Raw genomic sequence first — 16,541 nt, forward strand, 5'->3', positions numbered from 1 at the left:
TCCTCCTCCTCCTCCTCCTCCTCCTCCTCCTCCTTCCCCTCTGCCCCCTCCCGCTCCTCTCCTCCCTCTCACTCCTCTCCTCCCTCCGGCTCCTCTTTCCCTCCTGCTCCTCTTCTCCCACCTGCTCCTCTTCCTCTGCCTCCTCCTCTTCCTGTTCCTTCTATTCCTGCTCCTCCTTCTCCTCCTGCTCCTCTTCCTCTGCCTCCTCCTTTTCTTGTTCCTCCTGCTGCTCCTCCTCCTGCTCTTCCTCCTCCTGTTCCTCCTCCTCCTTCCCCTCCCCCTCCCCCTCCCCCTCCTTCCCCTCCTCTTCCTCCTCTTCCTCCTCCCCCTCCTCCTCTTCCTCCCCCTCCCCCTCCTTCTCTCTTCCCCTCCCCCTCCCCTTCCCCTCCTCCTCCTCCTCCCCCTCTTCCTTCTCCTGCTCGTCCTCCCCTTCCCCCCTCCTCCCCCTCCTCCTCCTGCTCCTGCTCTTCCTCCCTTTCCCCTCCCCCCTCCTCCCTCTCCTCCTCCCTCTCCCCCTTCTCCTCCTCCTCCTTCCCCTCCCCCTCCTCCTCCCCCTCCTCCTCCTCCCTCTCCTCCTTCTCCTCCTCCACTCCTCCCCTTCCTCCCCTCCTCCTCGTTCTCCTCTTCCTCCTTCCCCTCCTCCCCTCCTCCTCCTCCCACTTCTCCTCCTCCCACTCCTCCTCCTCCTCCTCTTACCCCCATCCTCTACCTCCTCTCTCCTCATTCTCCACCTCATCTTCCTCCTTCCTTTCCTTCACCTGCTCCCACACCTCCTCCTCCTCCTCCTGCTCCTCCTGTTTCTCCTCCTATTTCTCCTCCATCTCCTTCATGGGGGGCCATAGGGGCCCCTCACGCAGTGCCCTTAGCCTGGGAGGGCCAGCTCAGGTGTCTGAGGTCCAGCAGGGATGCCATGGGCCGGGCCCTGTCCTCGTGGAGTGCACATCGAGTGGGAAGGGCACAACGCACAGCCAGAGGCCCCAGGACACCCCATGACAGGTGGCCCAGAGCCAGCGCCAGGCTCCCCTTCAGCACCGGAAGTGGCCTCCTCCTAGGCCCATGCAGGAGCCCTCCCCAACACGCCATCCTGGGTGCTTCCTGCACAGGCCTCTCGGCCTTGGGATCTGGGAGACGCTCTGGCCTGCTCCTCTCCCACCTCCACCCCATCCTGCCCTTTGCCTGGCCTTGCCGGCCGCCTGTCCGGGGCTCCCTGTCTCCACAGCCCCCTCCTGGCGGGTCCCTGCTGAGCTGGGCACAGCCCCCCACCCCCAGCACAGGTAGCACCTTTCACCTGCCCTCGACCCTTCCCTCCCTGCCCTGTGCCAGCACCCCAGGCCCAGGGAGGCCCTTTTCTCTCTCTGGTGCTGGCCCAGCCGCCCTGGGCCCTCGGTGCAGGTCAGGTGCACCTCCCCCCCCCCCAGGAAGCTAAGGGACCCCAGCAGGACTCTTTCCCTCCCTGCACCTCAGGTGCTGGAAGCCCCTGCTCAGGCCTCGACCAGGACCCTCTGTGCCCTCACTGCTGGGTCTCCACCGTGTGCCACCCCCACTCTGTGCTGGCATGCTCCAATCCTGTCCCACGTCCCCTCACCCCAGGAGCAGAGCAGAAGCCCCTGGGCCAAGAATGAAACTTGTCTTCTTCCTTCCAGAGCCCCAGCCCCAGAGACCGTCCTGCCCACGGCTGCACCTGTTCCCTGCGGGGCCAGGCCCGGTCCTGCCTGGGAGCCCCCTGAGTCCCCACCTCCCCCTTGTCCATCCAGCTGTCCTTGGCCAGACGCTCAGTGGTAGCTCACACTGTCCTCTTCCCTGCACGAAGGAGAGCTGGGGACAGAGGGACCAGGGAGCAGCAGCCACCACGCTGGGGGCGGAGGGCTCAGATGAGCACCCAGGTCTATGAGGCCTGAGCCCAGCCGGCCCCAGGGACTGGCAGGCAGGGTGCCAAGAGAGCACGTGGTATCCGGACTTCCCGCTTTCTCCCCTGGGTATGGGGGTCACCCACATGCCAGGGCCTCTGCCACGTCTGCCCCCACCCCAAGCCCTCTGACACAGAAAACAACAGAAGAAAAGGGAACTTTAGGAAGTCACCGAGCTGCCAGTTTCAATCCCGTTCTTAGTCTGCTGGAGGGGGCGGGGTGGAGTTCACACCTCTGGGGACCGGAGCTGCCCTCTGGGAGGGACCCAGGCAGCAGCCCCAGAGCAAAGGCCAGGAAGAGCCACATGGGCCGGGGCCAGCGCAGGAAGGGCTCTGGCGCCCCCACGAACAGCCCCAACTTGGTGAGTGGGTCGCAGGAACCGCCGGGCCGGGCCTCGAGGAGGCTGGAAGGACAGGCCCAGCTGTGCCTGCAGGAGCTGAGCAGACGCAGGGCTGCCAGGATGGGCAGCTCGGCCTGAACCGAGGGTGCAGTGCGGGGGCAGGAGAACAGAACCGGATGACCACAAGGCCTGTCTAGGCCACAGCAGCCAGCCGGAGCAGGGTCACAGGTGAGGGTCGCGGGGTCCTCGGCTGCAGCCAGTGCCAGGAGCAGAGCAGGAAGGCCCCAAGGTGAGCAGGCAGTGGCAGGACCAGGGAGCCAGGCAGGGCAGCGCCAGCGCCGGGCTCAGAGCTGGCTGCCAGGGCTGGGTGGGCAGGAGAACGGGGACCAGGAGCACAGAGGAGGGGCCGAGAGCCCAGGCCTGGGGGCTGGGGGAGGCTGTGAGGGCCTGACAGGCTGGGGCACCTGACCAAGCAGAGCCACAGGATTGGAGGAGCAAGAGTCCAGAAGAGGCTTCCAGAGCTGGGTGGCAGAGGAGGGGTGAGACCCAGGGACCAGGAGCGCGTGGGAAGGAACCAGGGCAGGGGCAAGGGGCTCTGCTCGGGAAAGCTGGCTGCAGAGAGAGCTGCCTGTGGGTCCAGGAGCAAGACAAGCAGGAAAGAAATGAGGCCATGAGTGGAGGCCAAGTTGGCAGAGGCTGTTGGGAACCGCAGGAGGAACTGGGGGCATTGCTGAAGCTCAGGGGACCAGGGCAGAGCAGTCCCAGGTAAACAGCAGGTGGATGGCACAAGGAGAAGGAGGCAGCTGCCAGGAGCTCAGAGGACCAGGGTAGAGTAGGTCAAGCTAAACAGAGCAGGGGGGAGGCAGGAGGAGGAAGGGGCAGCTCCCGGGAGCTCAGGGCAGCAGGGAAGAGAAGTCTGAGCTCAACAGAGCAGGTGAGAGGCGGGAGGAGCAGGGGGCAGTTCCTGGGATCTCAGGAAACACGGCAGAGCAGTCCCAGGTAAACGGAGCAGGTGAGAGGCTGGCGGAGCAGGTGGCAGGTCCTGGGAACTCAGGGGACCAGGGCAGAGCAGTCCTAGCTCAACAGAGCAGGTGGGAGGCAGGAGGAGCAGGGGGCAGCTCCCGGGAGCTAAGGGAAGCAGGGCAGAGCAGTCCCAGCTCAACAGAGCAAGTGGGAGGCAGGAGGAGCAGGGGGCAGCTCCAGGGAGCTCAGGGGACCAAGGCAGAGCTGTCCCAGGTGAATAGAGCAGGTGGGAGGCTAGGGGAGCAGGGGCACCTCCCAGAAGCTCAGGGGACCAAGGCAGAGCTGTCCCAGTTAAACAGAGCAGGTGGGAGGCTGGAGGAGTGGGGGGGCAGCTCCCGGGAGCTCCAGGGACTAGGGCAGAGCAGTCCCAGGTGAATACAGCAGCTGGGAGGCAGGAGGAGCAGGGAGCAGCTCCCGGGAGCTCAGGGGACCAGGACAGAGCAGTCCCAGGTGAATAGAGCAGGTGGGAGCCTGGAGGAGCAAGGGAAGCTCCAGGGAGCTCAGGGGACCAGAGCAGAGCAGTCCCAGGTAAACAGAGCAGGTGGAAAGCAGGAGGAGCAGGGACAGCTCCCGGGAGCTCAGGGGACCAGGGCAGAGCAGTCCCAGGTGAATAGAGCAGGTGGGAGGCTGGAGGAGCAGGGGGGAGCTCAGGGATCCAGGGCAGAGCTATCCCAGGTGAATAGAGCAGGTGGGAGGTTGGAGGAGCAGGGGCAGCTCCGAGGAGCTCAGGGGACTAGGGCAGAGCAGTCCCAGCTCAACAGAGCAGGTGGGAGGTTGGAGGAGCAGGGGCAGCTCCCGGGAGCTCAGGGGACCAGGGCAGAGCAGTCCCAGGTCAACAGAGCAGGTGGGAGGTTGGAGGAGCAGGGGCAGCTCCCGGGAGCTCAGGGGACCAGGTCAGAGCAGTCCCAGGTGAATAGAGCAGGTGGGAGGCTGGAGGAGCAGGGGCAGCTCCCGGGAGCTCAGGGGACCAGGGCAGAGCAGTCCCAGGTGAATAGAGCAGGTGGGAGGCTGGAGGAGCAGGGGCAGCTCCCGGGAGCTCAGGGGACCAGGGCAGAGCAGTCCCAGGTTAATAGAGCAGGTGGAAGGCTGGAGGAGCAGGGGGGAGCTCAGGGGACCAGGTCAGAGCAGTCCCAGGTGAATAGAGCAGGTGGGAGGCTGGAGGAGCAGGGGGGAGCTCCCAGGAGCTCAGGGGACCAGGGCAGAGCAGTCCCAGGTGAATAGAGCAGGTGGGAGGCTGGAGGAGCAGGGGGGAGCTCAGGGGTCCAGGGCAGAGCAGTCCCAGCTCAACAGAGCAGGTGGGAGGTTGGAGGAGCAAGGGCAGCTCCCGGGAGCTCAGGGGACCAGGGCAGAGCAGTCCCAGGTGAATAGAGCAGGTGGAAGGCCGGAGGAGCTGGGGGGAGCTCAGGGGACCAGGTCAGAGCAGTCCCCGGTGAATAGAGCAGGTGGGAGGCTGGAGGAGCAGGGGCAGCTCCCGGGAGCTCAGGGGACCAGGGCAGAGCAGTCCCAGGTGAATAGAGCAGGTGGGAGGCTGGAGGAGCAGGGGCAGCTCCCGGGAGCTCAGGGGACCAGGGCAGAGCAGTCCCAGGTGAATAGAGCAGGTGGAAGGCTGGAGGAGCAGGGGGGAGCTCAGGGGACCAGGTCAGAGCAGTCCCAGGTGAATAGAGCAGGTGGGAGGCTGGAGGAGCAGGGGGGAGCTCAGGGGTCCAGGGCAGAGCAGTCCCAGCTCAACAGAGCAGGTGGGAGGTTGGAGGAGCAAGGGCAGCTCCCGGGAGCTCAGGGGACCAGGGCAGAGCAGTCCCAGGTGAATAGAGCAGGTGGAAGGCCGGAGGAGCTGGGGGGAGCTCAGGGGACCAGGTCAGAGCAGTCCCCGGTGAATAGAGCAGGTGGGAGGCTGGAGGAGCAGGGGCAGCTCCCGGGAGCTCAGGGGACCAGGGCAGAGCAGTCCCCGGTGAATAGAGCAGGTGGGAGGCAGGAGGAACAGGGGCAGCTCCCAGGAGCTCAGGGGACCAAGGCAGAGCAGTCTCAGGTGAATAGAGCAGGTGGGAGGCAGGAGGAGCAGCGGGGAGCTCAGGGATCCAGGGCAGAGCTATCCCAGGTGAATAGAGCAGGTGGGAGGTTGGAGGAGCAGGGGCAGCTCCTGGGAGCTCAGGGGACCAGGGCAGAGCAGTCCCAGGTGAATAGAGCAGGTGGAAGGCCGGAGGAGCTGGGGGGAGCTCAGGGGACCAGGTCAGAGCAGTCCCCGGTGAATAGAGCAGGTGGGAGGCTGGAGGAGCAGGGGCAGCTCCCGGGAGCTCAGGGGACCAGGGCAGAGCAGTCCCAGGTGAATAGAGCAGGTGGGAGGCTGGAGGAGCAGGGGCAGCTCCCGGGAGCTCAGGGGACCAGGGCAGAGCAGTCCCAGGTGAATAGAGCAGGTGGAAGGCTGGAGGAGCAGGGGGGAGCTCAGGGGACCAGGTCAGAGCAGTCCCAGGTGAATAGAGCAGGTGGGAGGCTGGAGGAGCAGGGGGGAGCTCAGGGGTCCAGGGCAGAGCAGTCCCAGCTCAACAGAGCAGGTGGGAGGTTGGAGGAGCAAGGGCAGCTCCCGGGAGCTCAGGGGACCAGGGCAGAGCAGTCCCAGGTGAATAGAGCAGGTGGAAGGCCGGAGGAGCTGGGGGGAGCTCAGGGGACCAGGTCAGAGCAGTCCCCGGTGAATAGAGCAGGTGGGAGGCTGGAGGAGCAGGGGCAGCTCCCGGGAGCTCAGGGGACCAGGGCAGAGCAGTCCCCGGTGAATAGAGCAGGTGGGAGGCAGGAGGAACAGGGGCAGCTCCCAGGAGCTCAGGGGACCAAGGCAGAGCAGTCTCAGGTGAATAGAGCAGGTGGGAGGCAGGAGGAGCAGCGGGGAGCTCAGGGATCCAGGGCAGAGCTATCCCAGGTGAATAGAGCAGGTGGGAGGTTGGAGGAGCAGGGGCAGCTCCTGGGAGCTCAGGGGACCAGGGCAGAGCAGTCCCAGGTGAATAGAGCAGGTGGAAGGCCGGAGGAGCTGGGGGGAGCTCAGGGGACCAGGTCAGAGCAGTCCCCGGTGAATAGAGCAGGTGGGAGGCTGGAGGAGCAGGGGCAGCTCCCGGGAGCTCAGGGGACCAGGGCAGAGCAGTCCCAGGTGAATAGAGCAGGTGGGAGGCTGGAGGAGCAGGGGCAGCTCCCGGGAGCTCAGGGGACCAGGGCAGAGCAGTCCCAGGTGAATAGAGCAGGTGGGAGGCTGGAGGAGCAGGGGCAGCTCCCGGGAGCTCAGGGGACCAGGGCAGAGCAGTCCCAGGTGAATAGAGCAGGTGGAAGGCTGGAGGAGCAGGGGGGAGCTCAGGGGACCAGGTCAGAGCAGTCCCAGGTGAATAGAGCAGGTGGGAGGCTGGAGGAGCAGGGGGGAGCTCAGGGGTCCAGGGCAGAGCAGTCCCAGCTCAACAGAGCAGGTGGGAGGTTGGAGGAGCAAGGGCAGCTCCCGGGAGCTCAGGGGACCAGGGCAGAGCAGTCCCAGGTGAATAGAGCAGGTGGAAGGCCGGAGGAGCTGGGGGGAGCTCAGGGGACCAGGTCAGAGCAGTCCCCGGTGAATAGAGCAGGTGGGAGGCTGGAGGAGCAGGGGCAGCTCCCGGGAGCTCAGGGGACCAGGGCAGAGCAGTCCCAGGTGAATAGAGCAGGTGGGAGGCTGGAGGAGCAGGGGCAGCTCCTGGGAGGTCCGGGAACCAGGGCAGAGCAGTTCTGGGTGAGCAGAGCAGGGGGCAGTTCCCAGGAGCTCGGGGGACCAGGGCAGAGGGCTGGTAGGTGAGTGTCAGCTGGTGCTTCTGGTCCCGCTGGGGGCCTCAGCAGGGGCAGCCAGTGCCTGAGTTGCAGGGAGGGAGGGGCAGCCTGGTGGGGGTCCTTAGCTTCCTGTGGGGGGTACACCCAACCTCCACTGAGGACCCAGGGCGGCTGGGCCAGCACCCGAGAGCGAACAGGGGCTCCCCGGGCCTGGCATGCTGGTACTGGACAGGAAGGGGAGGGTTGAGGGCAGGTGCAAGGTGCTACCCATGCTGGGCTTGGGGGACTGTGCCCAGCTCAGCAGGGACCCACCAGCTGGGGGCTGTGGAGACAGAGAGCCCCTGGACAGGGGGCCGGCAGGGGTGGAGGGGCCGTGGGTGGACCTCAGGCAGCCACCAGGGTCACTGAGATTCAAGAGCCTGGGCTGGCGTGAGCTGGGGCCGCAGGTGAGGGAGGGGATGGGTGCATGGGGAGATTATGGGGGGGCTGCTCCAGGACTGAAGGGAGCCCCGGGTCTGGGGCTGCGACCCAGCCCCAGAGCCCACTGCAGAGGGCACTGGGCCTGGAGGGCGGAGGGCGCCATGACCAGGCCTCCGGGCCAGGCTGGGCAACAGGGCAGTGACTGCAGCCGGCTTTGGGGAGGACAGGGACCGCCGGTCACACAGGGCCCCCGCCCCGGGAGGCCGGCGCAGGGACAGGGGCTGGGGGCCCACAGGAGCGGTGCCTAGGGTGGCCAGAGTGGAGCAAGGCCGGAACCCCGGCTGTGCTGACCCCAGGGGACCCCCAAGCGCATCCAGCCCCCAGGCTGCGGCCGAGGCCCTGGGCAGCAGAGCGGCAGGTGGGGCGGCCAGTCCTGGAAGCCCATCCCGGGATCTTGGGGCAGGGCGGGCGGCGCGGCCAGGCTGGCAGGGGCAGGGCGGGCGGCGCGGCCAGGCTGGCAGAGCCAGCCAGGCGGGCAGCTGAGGCCCATGAGCCTGGTCACTGGCCCTGCCTGGAGAGCCAGGCACAAGGGACCTCAGGGTCCAGGCTGGCTCTGTCCGACGCCACAGTCACACGGTGCCTCCTCTCTCGCAGCCAAGACCACGCCCCCATCGGTCTTCCCCCTGGCGCCTGGCAACCAGGCCACGTCTGGCTCCTCGGTGGCCCTGGGCTGCCTGGTCAAGAACTACTTCCCCGAGCCCGTGACCGTGACCTGGAACTCAGGCTCCGTGACCAGCGGCGTGTACACCTTCCCGGCCGCCCTAGACTCCTCGGGGCTCTACTCCCTCAGCAGCATGGTGACCGTGCCAGCTGGCAGCTGGCCCAGCAAGACCTACACCTGCAATGTCGCCCACCCGGCCAGCAGTACCAAGGTGGACAAGACCATCGGTGAGAGGACGGGAGGGCCCAGCACGGGGCAGCAGGAGCCCTCACCTGAGCCCCACTCGGGGAGGGGTCTTGTGGCACCCCCAGGGTGGGCACAGGCTGGCTGTCCCAGGGCACAGAGAGGAGCCTGCCCTGGCCGAAGTCCACCCCAAGGGCCAAACTGTCCCCTCGCCCCCTCGGACACCGTCCCCCCAGACCCCTGTAACCCCGTCTTCTCTCTCTGCAGCTCCCAGATGCACCAAGCCACCTTGCCCACGTAAGTTGTCCCCAGCCCAAGCAGGGGGGACCCAGGCCCAGGAGGAGCCCCCAAGTCCGGGGTGGGCCCCGCCTGGGCGCTGACCCTCCTGCCTCTGTCTCTGCCTCACCAGCTTGTGAAGTCCTGGGGGGACCCTCCGTCTTCATCTTCCCCCCGAAGCCCAAGGACACCCTGATGATCTCGCTGACCCCCAAGGTCACGTGCGTGGTGGTGGACGTCAGCCAGGACGACCCCGACGTGCAGTTCACCTGGTACGTGGACAACGTGCAGGTGCGCAACGCCCAGACGCAGCCGCGGGAGCAGCAGTTCAACAGCACGTTCCGCGTGGTCAGCGCCCTCCCCATCGCGCACCAGGACTGGCTGAAGGGCAAGGAGTTCAAGTGCAAGGTCAACAACAAAGCCCTCCCGGCCCCGGTCGAGAGAACCATCTCCAAAGCCAAAGGTGGGCGTGCCGGGCGTGGTGGCCAGGGCGGGCGGGTCTCGCAGGCTGCAGGGCCAGGCGGACGCAGGAGTGACCTCTGCCCTGACCTCTGTCCCCACAGGGCCAGTCCGTGAGCCCAAGGTGTACACCATGCCCCCACCGCGGGAGGAGAAGGGCCAGAACCAGCTCAGCCTGACCTGCCTGGTCAAAGGCTTCTACCCCGAGGACATCGTCGTGGAGTGGGAGAGCAACGGGCAGCCGCAGCACAACTACAAGAACACGCCAGCCGTGCTGGACTCGGACGGGTCCTACTTCCTCTACAGCAAGCTCACCGTCCCCAAGAGCGCCTGGGAGTCGGGGGCCAGCTACGCCTGCTCCGTGATGCACGAGGCCCTGCACAACCACTACACCCAGAAGACCGTCTCCGCGACTCCGGGTAAATGAGCGCTGCACCCGGCCAGCCCCTCGCCCCGCGGCCCTCGGGTCCCGCGAGGACGCTCGACACGCACCCCTGTACATACCGCCCGGGCACCCGGCATGGAAATAAAGCACCCAGCTGCCCTGGGACCCTGCGAGACTGTGATGGTTCTTTCCAAGGGGCGGGCCGGGGTCTGAGGCCTGAGCCGTGGTCAGGGACAGAGCGGGTCCCACGCAGGCCGGACGAGGCTGTGTGGGGCTGCCCAGGCGGCCCGGGACGGGCTGGTCCACAGTGCCCTGGGCGGAGGAGGGGCTCTGGGGGCGGCGGCCCCTCTCCAGGCCCTCCCTGCAGCTAGCAGCTGCTCTGGGCTGGGCAGGGCAGCCCCAGGGGCCGCCCGCAGGAGACAGGCACACACCCCCACTCTGTGGGCGCCCGTCCACGGGCCTCCCTGTGTCCACGCAGGAGACACACCTGCCCTGGGTGCAGGGTCAGCCCCTCTTCCCCTCCGTCCCCCACAGCACCTGCGGGACACTGCCCACACCTGGCACACCCACCCCTGGCCCCAAAGGGGCAGAGGCACAAGGCCCCGTCTGCCCTGGGGAAGGGCTGTCCTGACACCACGTGGACACCGGGCCAGACCCGTTCAAACACACTGAGCATGATCCCACATGGCCACCGTATGCACACACACACGCATGACACACAGGGGCCTCACACAGGGCAGCCAACACAGCGCCAGACAGGCAAGGTGCCCGGCCACACACGCATTCGCAGACACGGCCCCGGCCACACACGTGTTCGCGGACAGGGCCCCAGCCACACATGTGTTCTCGGACACGGCCCCGGCCACACACGCTCTCGGACACGGCCCAGCCCCTGCAGCAGCGCAGCGCCACGAGCTGCCCCGCGGCGTGTCCACGTGCTGACCACTCGAAACCCACCCCCACAGGGCCCATCCAGGGCCCGCACACCCGACGCACACAGCACACGCCCGTCACCGTCCAGCCCTGGCTCTCGCCCCGGGCCGCACTGCCCCATCCCCAGGGTAGGCCCTGCCAGCCCCACCCCCACCCTCCAGCCTGGGGTCCAGGGAGGGCCGGGAGCAGCGCTGGCCTGCGGGCCGGGCCGGGTCACAGGGGAGCGGGCGCCAGGCCAGGCCGCCGTCCGGCCGGGAGGTCTGGGCTCGCCCGGCCCGAGCTGGCGCCGGTGCCGCTGGGGAACCGACCTCGGGCGCCGCTCCCGGACTCGCCCGGAGGCCAGCGGGCGGGACGCGGCACTGACCCCCCTCCCTGTGCAGAGCTGCAGGCGGACGAGAGCTGCGCCGAGGCCCAGGACGGGGAGCTGGACGGGCTCTGGACGACCATCGCCATCTTCATCACCCTCTTCCTGCTCAGCGTGTGCTACAGCGCCACCGTCACCCTCTTCAAGGTGGGCCGCAGCCCCGCCCAGCTGTCCCCGAGCTGCCACCCGGGCAGCTGTCACACACTGGCCCCACACTTGCCCCAAGCTGCTCCCAGACTGTCCCACACTGTCCCTACACTGCCCTCACATTTTCCCCAGGCTGTCCCCAGGCTGTCCCCAGACTGTCACCAGACTGCCGACATTGTCTCCACACCATCCCCATGCCATCCCCATACTGTCCCCAACTGTCCCTTGTCTCTGTCACCAGACTGTCCTATGCTGCCCCAGACTATCCTCATGCTGTGTCCAGAATACCCATGTTGTCCCCATGCCATCCCCATATTGTACCTACATTGTCCCCAACTGTCTCTACTACCAGACTATCCCCAGCCTGTCCCCAGACTGTCCCCAGACTGTCGTCAGACTGTCACCAGACTGTCCCCAGACTGTCCCCAGACTGTCCCCAGACTGTCACCAGACTGCCGACATTGTCTCCACACCATCCCCATGCCATCCCCATACTGTCCCCAACTGTCCCTTGTCTGTCACCAGACTGTCCTATGCTGCCCCAGACTGTCCCCATGCTGTGTCCGGAATACCCATGTTGTCCCCATGCCATCCCCATATTGTACCTACATTGTCCCCAACTGTCTCTACTACCAGACTATCCCCAGCCTGTCCCCAGACTGTCCCCAGACTGTCGCCAGACTATCCCCAGGCTGTCCCCAGACTGTCCTCAGACTGTCCCCAGACTATCCCCAGCCTGTCCCCAGACTGTCCCCAGGCTATCGCCAGACTGTCCCCAGGCTGTCCCCAGACTGTCCCCAGACTGTCCCCTCACTGTCGCCAGACTATCCCCAGGCTGTCCCCATACTGTCCCCTCACTGTCCCCAGATTGTCCCCTCACTGTCCCCAGACTATCCCCAGGCTGTCCCCAGACTGTCCCCTCACTATCCCCAGACTGTCCCCTCATTGTCACCAGACTATCCCCAGGCTGTCCCCAGACTGTCCCCTCACTGTCCCCAGACTGTCCCCTCACTGTCCCCAGGCTATCCCCAGACTGTCCCCTCACTGTCCCAACATTGTCCTTACATTTTCCCCAGGCTGTCACTAGACTGTGCCACTGCTGTTTCCAGACTGCCCACATTGTCCTCACACCATCTCCATGCATCCCCATACTGTCCCCACATTGTCCCCAACTGTCCCCTTACTGTGTCTATTATCAGACTATCCCCACGCTGTCCCCATGCTGTCCCCCAACTGTCCACCAATCATCCCCAGGCTGTCCCCTCACTGTCCCTACATTGCCCTCACATTGTCCCCAGACTGTCACCAGACTGTCCCCCTGCTATCCTCAGACTTCCCACATTATCCCCACACCATCCCCGTGCTGTCCCCATATTGTCCCCACATTGTCCCCAACTTTCCCGTCTCTGTCCCCATGCTGTCCGCCGACTGTCTGCCAACTGTCCCCAGCTGTCCCCAGACTGTCCCTATGCTGTCCCCAGGCTGTCCCCAGGCTGTCCCCATGCTGTCCCCTTGCTGTCCCCAGGCTGTCCCCAGGCTGTCCCCTTACTGTTCCCATGCTGTCCCCATGCTGTCCCCAGGCTATCCTCATGCTGTCCCCAGGCTGTCCCCTTGCTATCCCCATTGTGTCCCCTTGCTGTCCCCAGGCTATCCCCTTGCTATCCCCATTCTGTCCCCTTGCTGTCCCCAGGCTGTCCCCTTGCTGTCCCCAGGCTGTCCCCTTACTGTCCCCAGGCTGTCCCCAGGCTATCCTCATGCTGTCCCCAGGCTGTCCCCTTACTGTCCCCATGCTGTCCCCAGGCTGTCCCCTTACTGTCCCCATTCTGTCCCCTTGCTGTCCCCATGCTGTCCCCATTCTGTCCCCATGCTGTCCCCATTCTGTCCCCAGGCTGTTCCCAGGCTATCCCCATGCTGTCCCCTTGCTGTCCCTAGGCTATCCCCAGGCTATCCCCATGCTGTCCCTTTGCTGTCCCCAGGCTATCCCCAGGCTGTTCCCAGGCTATCCCCATGCTGTCCCCAGGCTGTCCCTAGGCTGTCCCCAGACTGTCCTCTGGCTGTCCCCATTCTGTCCCCAGGCTGTCCCCATGCTGTCCCCTTGCTGTCCCCAGGCTATCCCCAGGCTGTTCCCAGGCTATCCCCATGCTGTCCCCTTGCTGTCCCTAGGCTATCCCCAGGCTATCCCCAGGCTATCCCCATGCTGTCCCCTTGCTGTCCCCAGGCTATCCCCAGGCTGTTCCCAGGCTGTCCCCATGCTGTCCCCTTACTGTCCCCAGGCTATCCCCAGGCTGTTCCCAGGCTATCCCCATGCTGTCCCCTTGCTGTCCCTAGGCTGTCCCCAGGCTGTTCCCAGGCTATCCCCATGCTGTCCCCTTGCTGTCCCTAGGCTGTCCCCAGGCTATCCCCAGGCTATCCCCATGCTGTCCCCTTGCTGTCCCCAGGCTATCCCCAGGCTGTTCCCAGGCTATCCCCATGCTGTCCCCTTGCTGTCCCTAGGCTGTCCCCAGGCTGTTCCCAGGCTATCCCCATGCTGTCCCCTTGCTGTCCCTAGGCTGTCCCCAGGCTGTTCCCAGGCTATCCCCATGCTGTCCCCTTGCTGTCCCTAGGCTGTCCCCAGGCTGTTCCCAGGCTATCCCCATGCTGTCCCCTTGCTGTCCCTAGGCTGTCCCCAGGCTGTTCCCAGGCTATCCCCATGCTGTCCCCTTGCTGTCCCTAGGCTGTCCCCAGGCTGTTCCCAGGCTATCCCCATGCTGTCCCCTTGCTGTCCCTAGGCTGTCCCCAGGCTGTTCCCAGGCTATCCCCATGCTGTCCCCATGCTGTCCCCAGGCTGTCCCCATGCTGTCCCAAGCTATCCCCAGACTGTCCCCAGGCTGTCCCCATGCTATCCGCAGGAAGTGTGCACCCTGTCCCCTGCCGTCCGTGCTCAGCCCCCTCTCCCCCAGGCCGGTGTGCAGACCGGGTGGGGCAGGTGGTCTCCCCACTGCCTGCGCTCACCCCGCCCTGTCCTGCAGGTGAAGTGGATCTTCTCCTCGGTGGCCGACCTGAAGCGGACGATCGCCCCCGACTACAGGAACATGATCGGGCAGGGGGCCTAGCGCCCCTCTGTGTGGATGCCCAGGGCACCCAGACCCGCATGGGAGCCGTGCGCCACGCTCAGCCCGCCAGGCCGCACCTGCCCTCCGACTCGCGCCCTGCCCTGCGGCTCTCTGGCCTCACAGCCGCCCCAGCTGCCCCCCAGCCCTGCCACTTGGAGAGCTTCGTGGGTGGCAGGTCTGCCCGAACCTCGCTGCCTGGACACGCGCCCACCCGGGGGGCAGAGGCCGGCACCCGGCGTCCACCTGGGCTGGGACTGGCTTGCGACAGTCTGTCCACACCAGCCTCCAAGCACGGGGTTTTCTCAGATGGTGGCGTGGGAGCACCCGCCACCCAGGCCAGGATGCCACCAGGCAGTCGTCCCCAGCAGGGAAGTCTCTGGATGTGAGCCAGTGGTCCCCGGATGGTCTTTCTCCCAGCCTGCATCCCGCCAGGCTCCGTCCTGGGCGCCTCCGTGAACCTCTGACCTGAGCAACGGGCTTGTTTTCCTTGCAAGCAAAGAACACTCTTCTCAGTCCCTGGGAAGGAGCCTCCGGGGTAGCCAGCACGCCCCTCAGCCACCCACCCACCCCACCGGGCTCTCCCAGGTGGGACTGACCAGGGGCAGGTGACCCCAGTGGCCATGCTGGGCAGAGAAGGGCCGGGGAGGACGCTGCCCCTCCAGCCGGGGCCGGCGCCCGCCCGAGGAGACCACGTGGAGAGGGCCTGGGCCAGTGGCCGCTGCAGAGCCCTGCAGGCCGAGGGCGGGCACGGTGACCAGGCCCGGGCGGGCAGTCTCAGCCGCAGCAGGTCCCACCGCCAGAGGAGGCCGGCAGCATCGAGGGAGAGGGGGAGGCACTGCCCGACCCACCGCAGGCTGGCGTCCAGCCCCAGGATCGACTGACAGCAGGAACAGGAGAGACCCGAGGCCACCAGGAGCTGCCGCTGCCCCCAGCGCGTCTCCGGGCAGACGCCAGGCGGATGCGACACAGGGAGAGCCTGGCGCCCGCCACAGCGGCCACAGCCACGGGAAGACACGCGGGAACCACTCGAGGAGACGCCGCAGCTGCAGCTTCCGTAGCTTTTCTTCCTGTCGACTTTCTGAAGGGCATTCGCTGCCCTCTGTGTTTCTCTGTGTGACAATAAAACATCCTTCCACACTCCTGTGCCTGGGGACAGCCTTCCTGTGTCCGCACCCTCCGTGGCCTCGCCGGGGGGGCGGGGAAGGGCCTCAGGGACCCCACCGCCCGGGGTCCGAGCCTTCCGCCCCCACCGCCCACGCCCTGAGCCACACGCCCAGCCGGCCCTGGCTACATGGGCATCAGGGCTCCCACCTGCCGTCGGGGACCCTGTTCCTAATCCGAGCCAGACATGGCACCCGCCGGCCGTCCCAGGGCCGGGGGCGGGAGGAGCCCCCAGACCCCCGGGGCAGCAGTGACAAGGGCACGGGTCTGTGCACGGAGCTCAGGCAGCCGACGCTTCAACCCCATCCTGGAGGCTGGGGGTCCCAGCCTCGGGGTCCGGCCGCGGGGTCCCAGGGCCCCTGTCCTGGGCTTGCAGACATCGCCTCCTCCCGGGGTCCTCCCTCTGCTCGTCCTGACCTCTTCCCACGAGGACCCCAGTCCCGTCGGACCAGGGTGTGCCCGAGTGACCTCGTGTCAGCTCATGACCTCTGTCCGGGCCCCGTCTCCAGACACAAGCAGCTCCTGCAGGACCGGGCTCGGGACCTCAGCACATGAAGCTGGACAGCCGCATGTGCCTCAAAATAGCCCCCCTCCGGCTCCCCAAAGTCCACGTCCTTGTCACACGCAAGTGATCCTCCCACCCCGACGTCCCCAGAGCCCGACCCCATCCCGGCATAGGCACTGAAGTCCAAACCTCATCTAAACGTCAGCTTCCCCCGTGCGGGCAAGGCCTGGTGCACGGTTCACCCCGGGATAAGATTCGGCCCATGACGGGCGTGCGGGGGGCCAGGGGGCAGGAGCGGAGCTGGAGAGAGGTGTTTGCAAAGGGACACGCAGCCAGACACTGCGGTCACAAGGACGGATTTGAGGCAGGAGTGGCCACTGCAGCAGGGAAGAGTCCGGCGCGGCCTGAGCCTACCGGCCCTCTGTGCAGAGCTCACGGGCTCCGGGGAGAGGGAGGCAGGGGGGAGGCTGGGGTCAGGGAGCTGAGCGAACACCCAGGGCTGGCCCGGTCCGTGCCAGGCACCCCTGCATCTGGGGCGGCCTCCACCGAGCCTGGGCTCTGTCCTCCCCGAGCCTGGACACCCAGACGGCCCGCCCTTCCTGACGGGGACATCGTACGGTACCGCACTCAGGCCTTGGAGAGACACTCCGGGCCGCAGGACACACAGGCGTCGTGCGGGGACAGAGGACGGACTGGCCATGGTGGCCCGTTGAGCGGGAGCCCTAGGACGGGGAGGTGCATGGCCGGAGCTCGGTCTCAGAGAGGCTCCAGGTCAGCATGGCCATGGCAGCGGGCGGGAGCCCGGCTGAGAAGCGGGGCCGGCGTTTCCTGGGGAGGGAGAGGGACCACGTCATGCAGGA

General features: G+C 66.6%; 1 long non-coding RNA gene and 1 gene segment (V, D, J or C); both read left to right on the forward strand.

Annotated features, from left to right (window-relative positions):
- LOC105860809 (immunoglobulin gamma-1 heavy chain-like) overlaps positions 1-9,644 on the forward strand; it is a 64,791-nt gene extending 55,147 nt beyond the window's left edge. Inside the window, 4 exon segments of the C gene segment in view lie at positions 8,110-8,403; positions 8,627-8,656; positions 8,769-9,098; positions 9,199-9,644. Coding sequence covers positions 8,110-8,403; positions 8,627-8,656; positions 8,769-9,098; positions 9,199-9,521 — 977 coding nt within the window.
- Positions 9,645-10,812: 1,168 nt separating this feature from the next.
- LOC142871351 (uncharacterized) lies at positions 10,813-15,152 on the forward strand. Its single transcript, XR_012919595.1, has 2 exons — positions 10,813-10,923; positions 13,932-15,152. It is a non-coding gene; the product is annotated as an uncharacterized LOC142871351 (long non-coding RNA).
- Positions 15,153-16,541: the final 1,389 nt, after the last annotated feature.

Source organism: Microcebus murinus, chromosome 6 (genome assembly GCF_040939455.1).
Source record: "Microcebus murinus isolate Inina chromosome 6, M.murinus_Inina_mat1.0, whole genome shotgun sequence".
In the NCBI taxonomy this organism is placed as follows: domain Eukaryota; kingdom Metazoa; phylum Chordata; class Mammalia; order Primates; family Cheirogaleidae; genus Microcebus; species Microcebus murinus.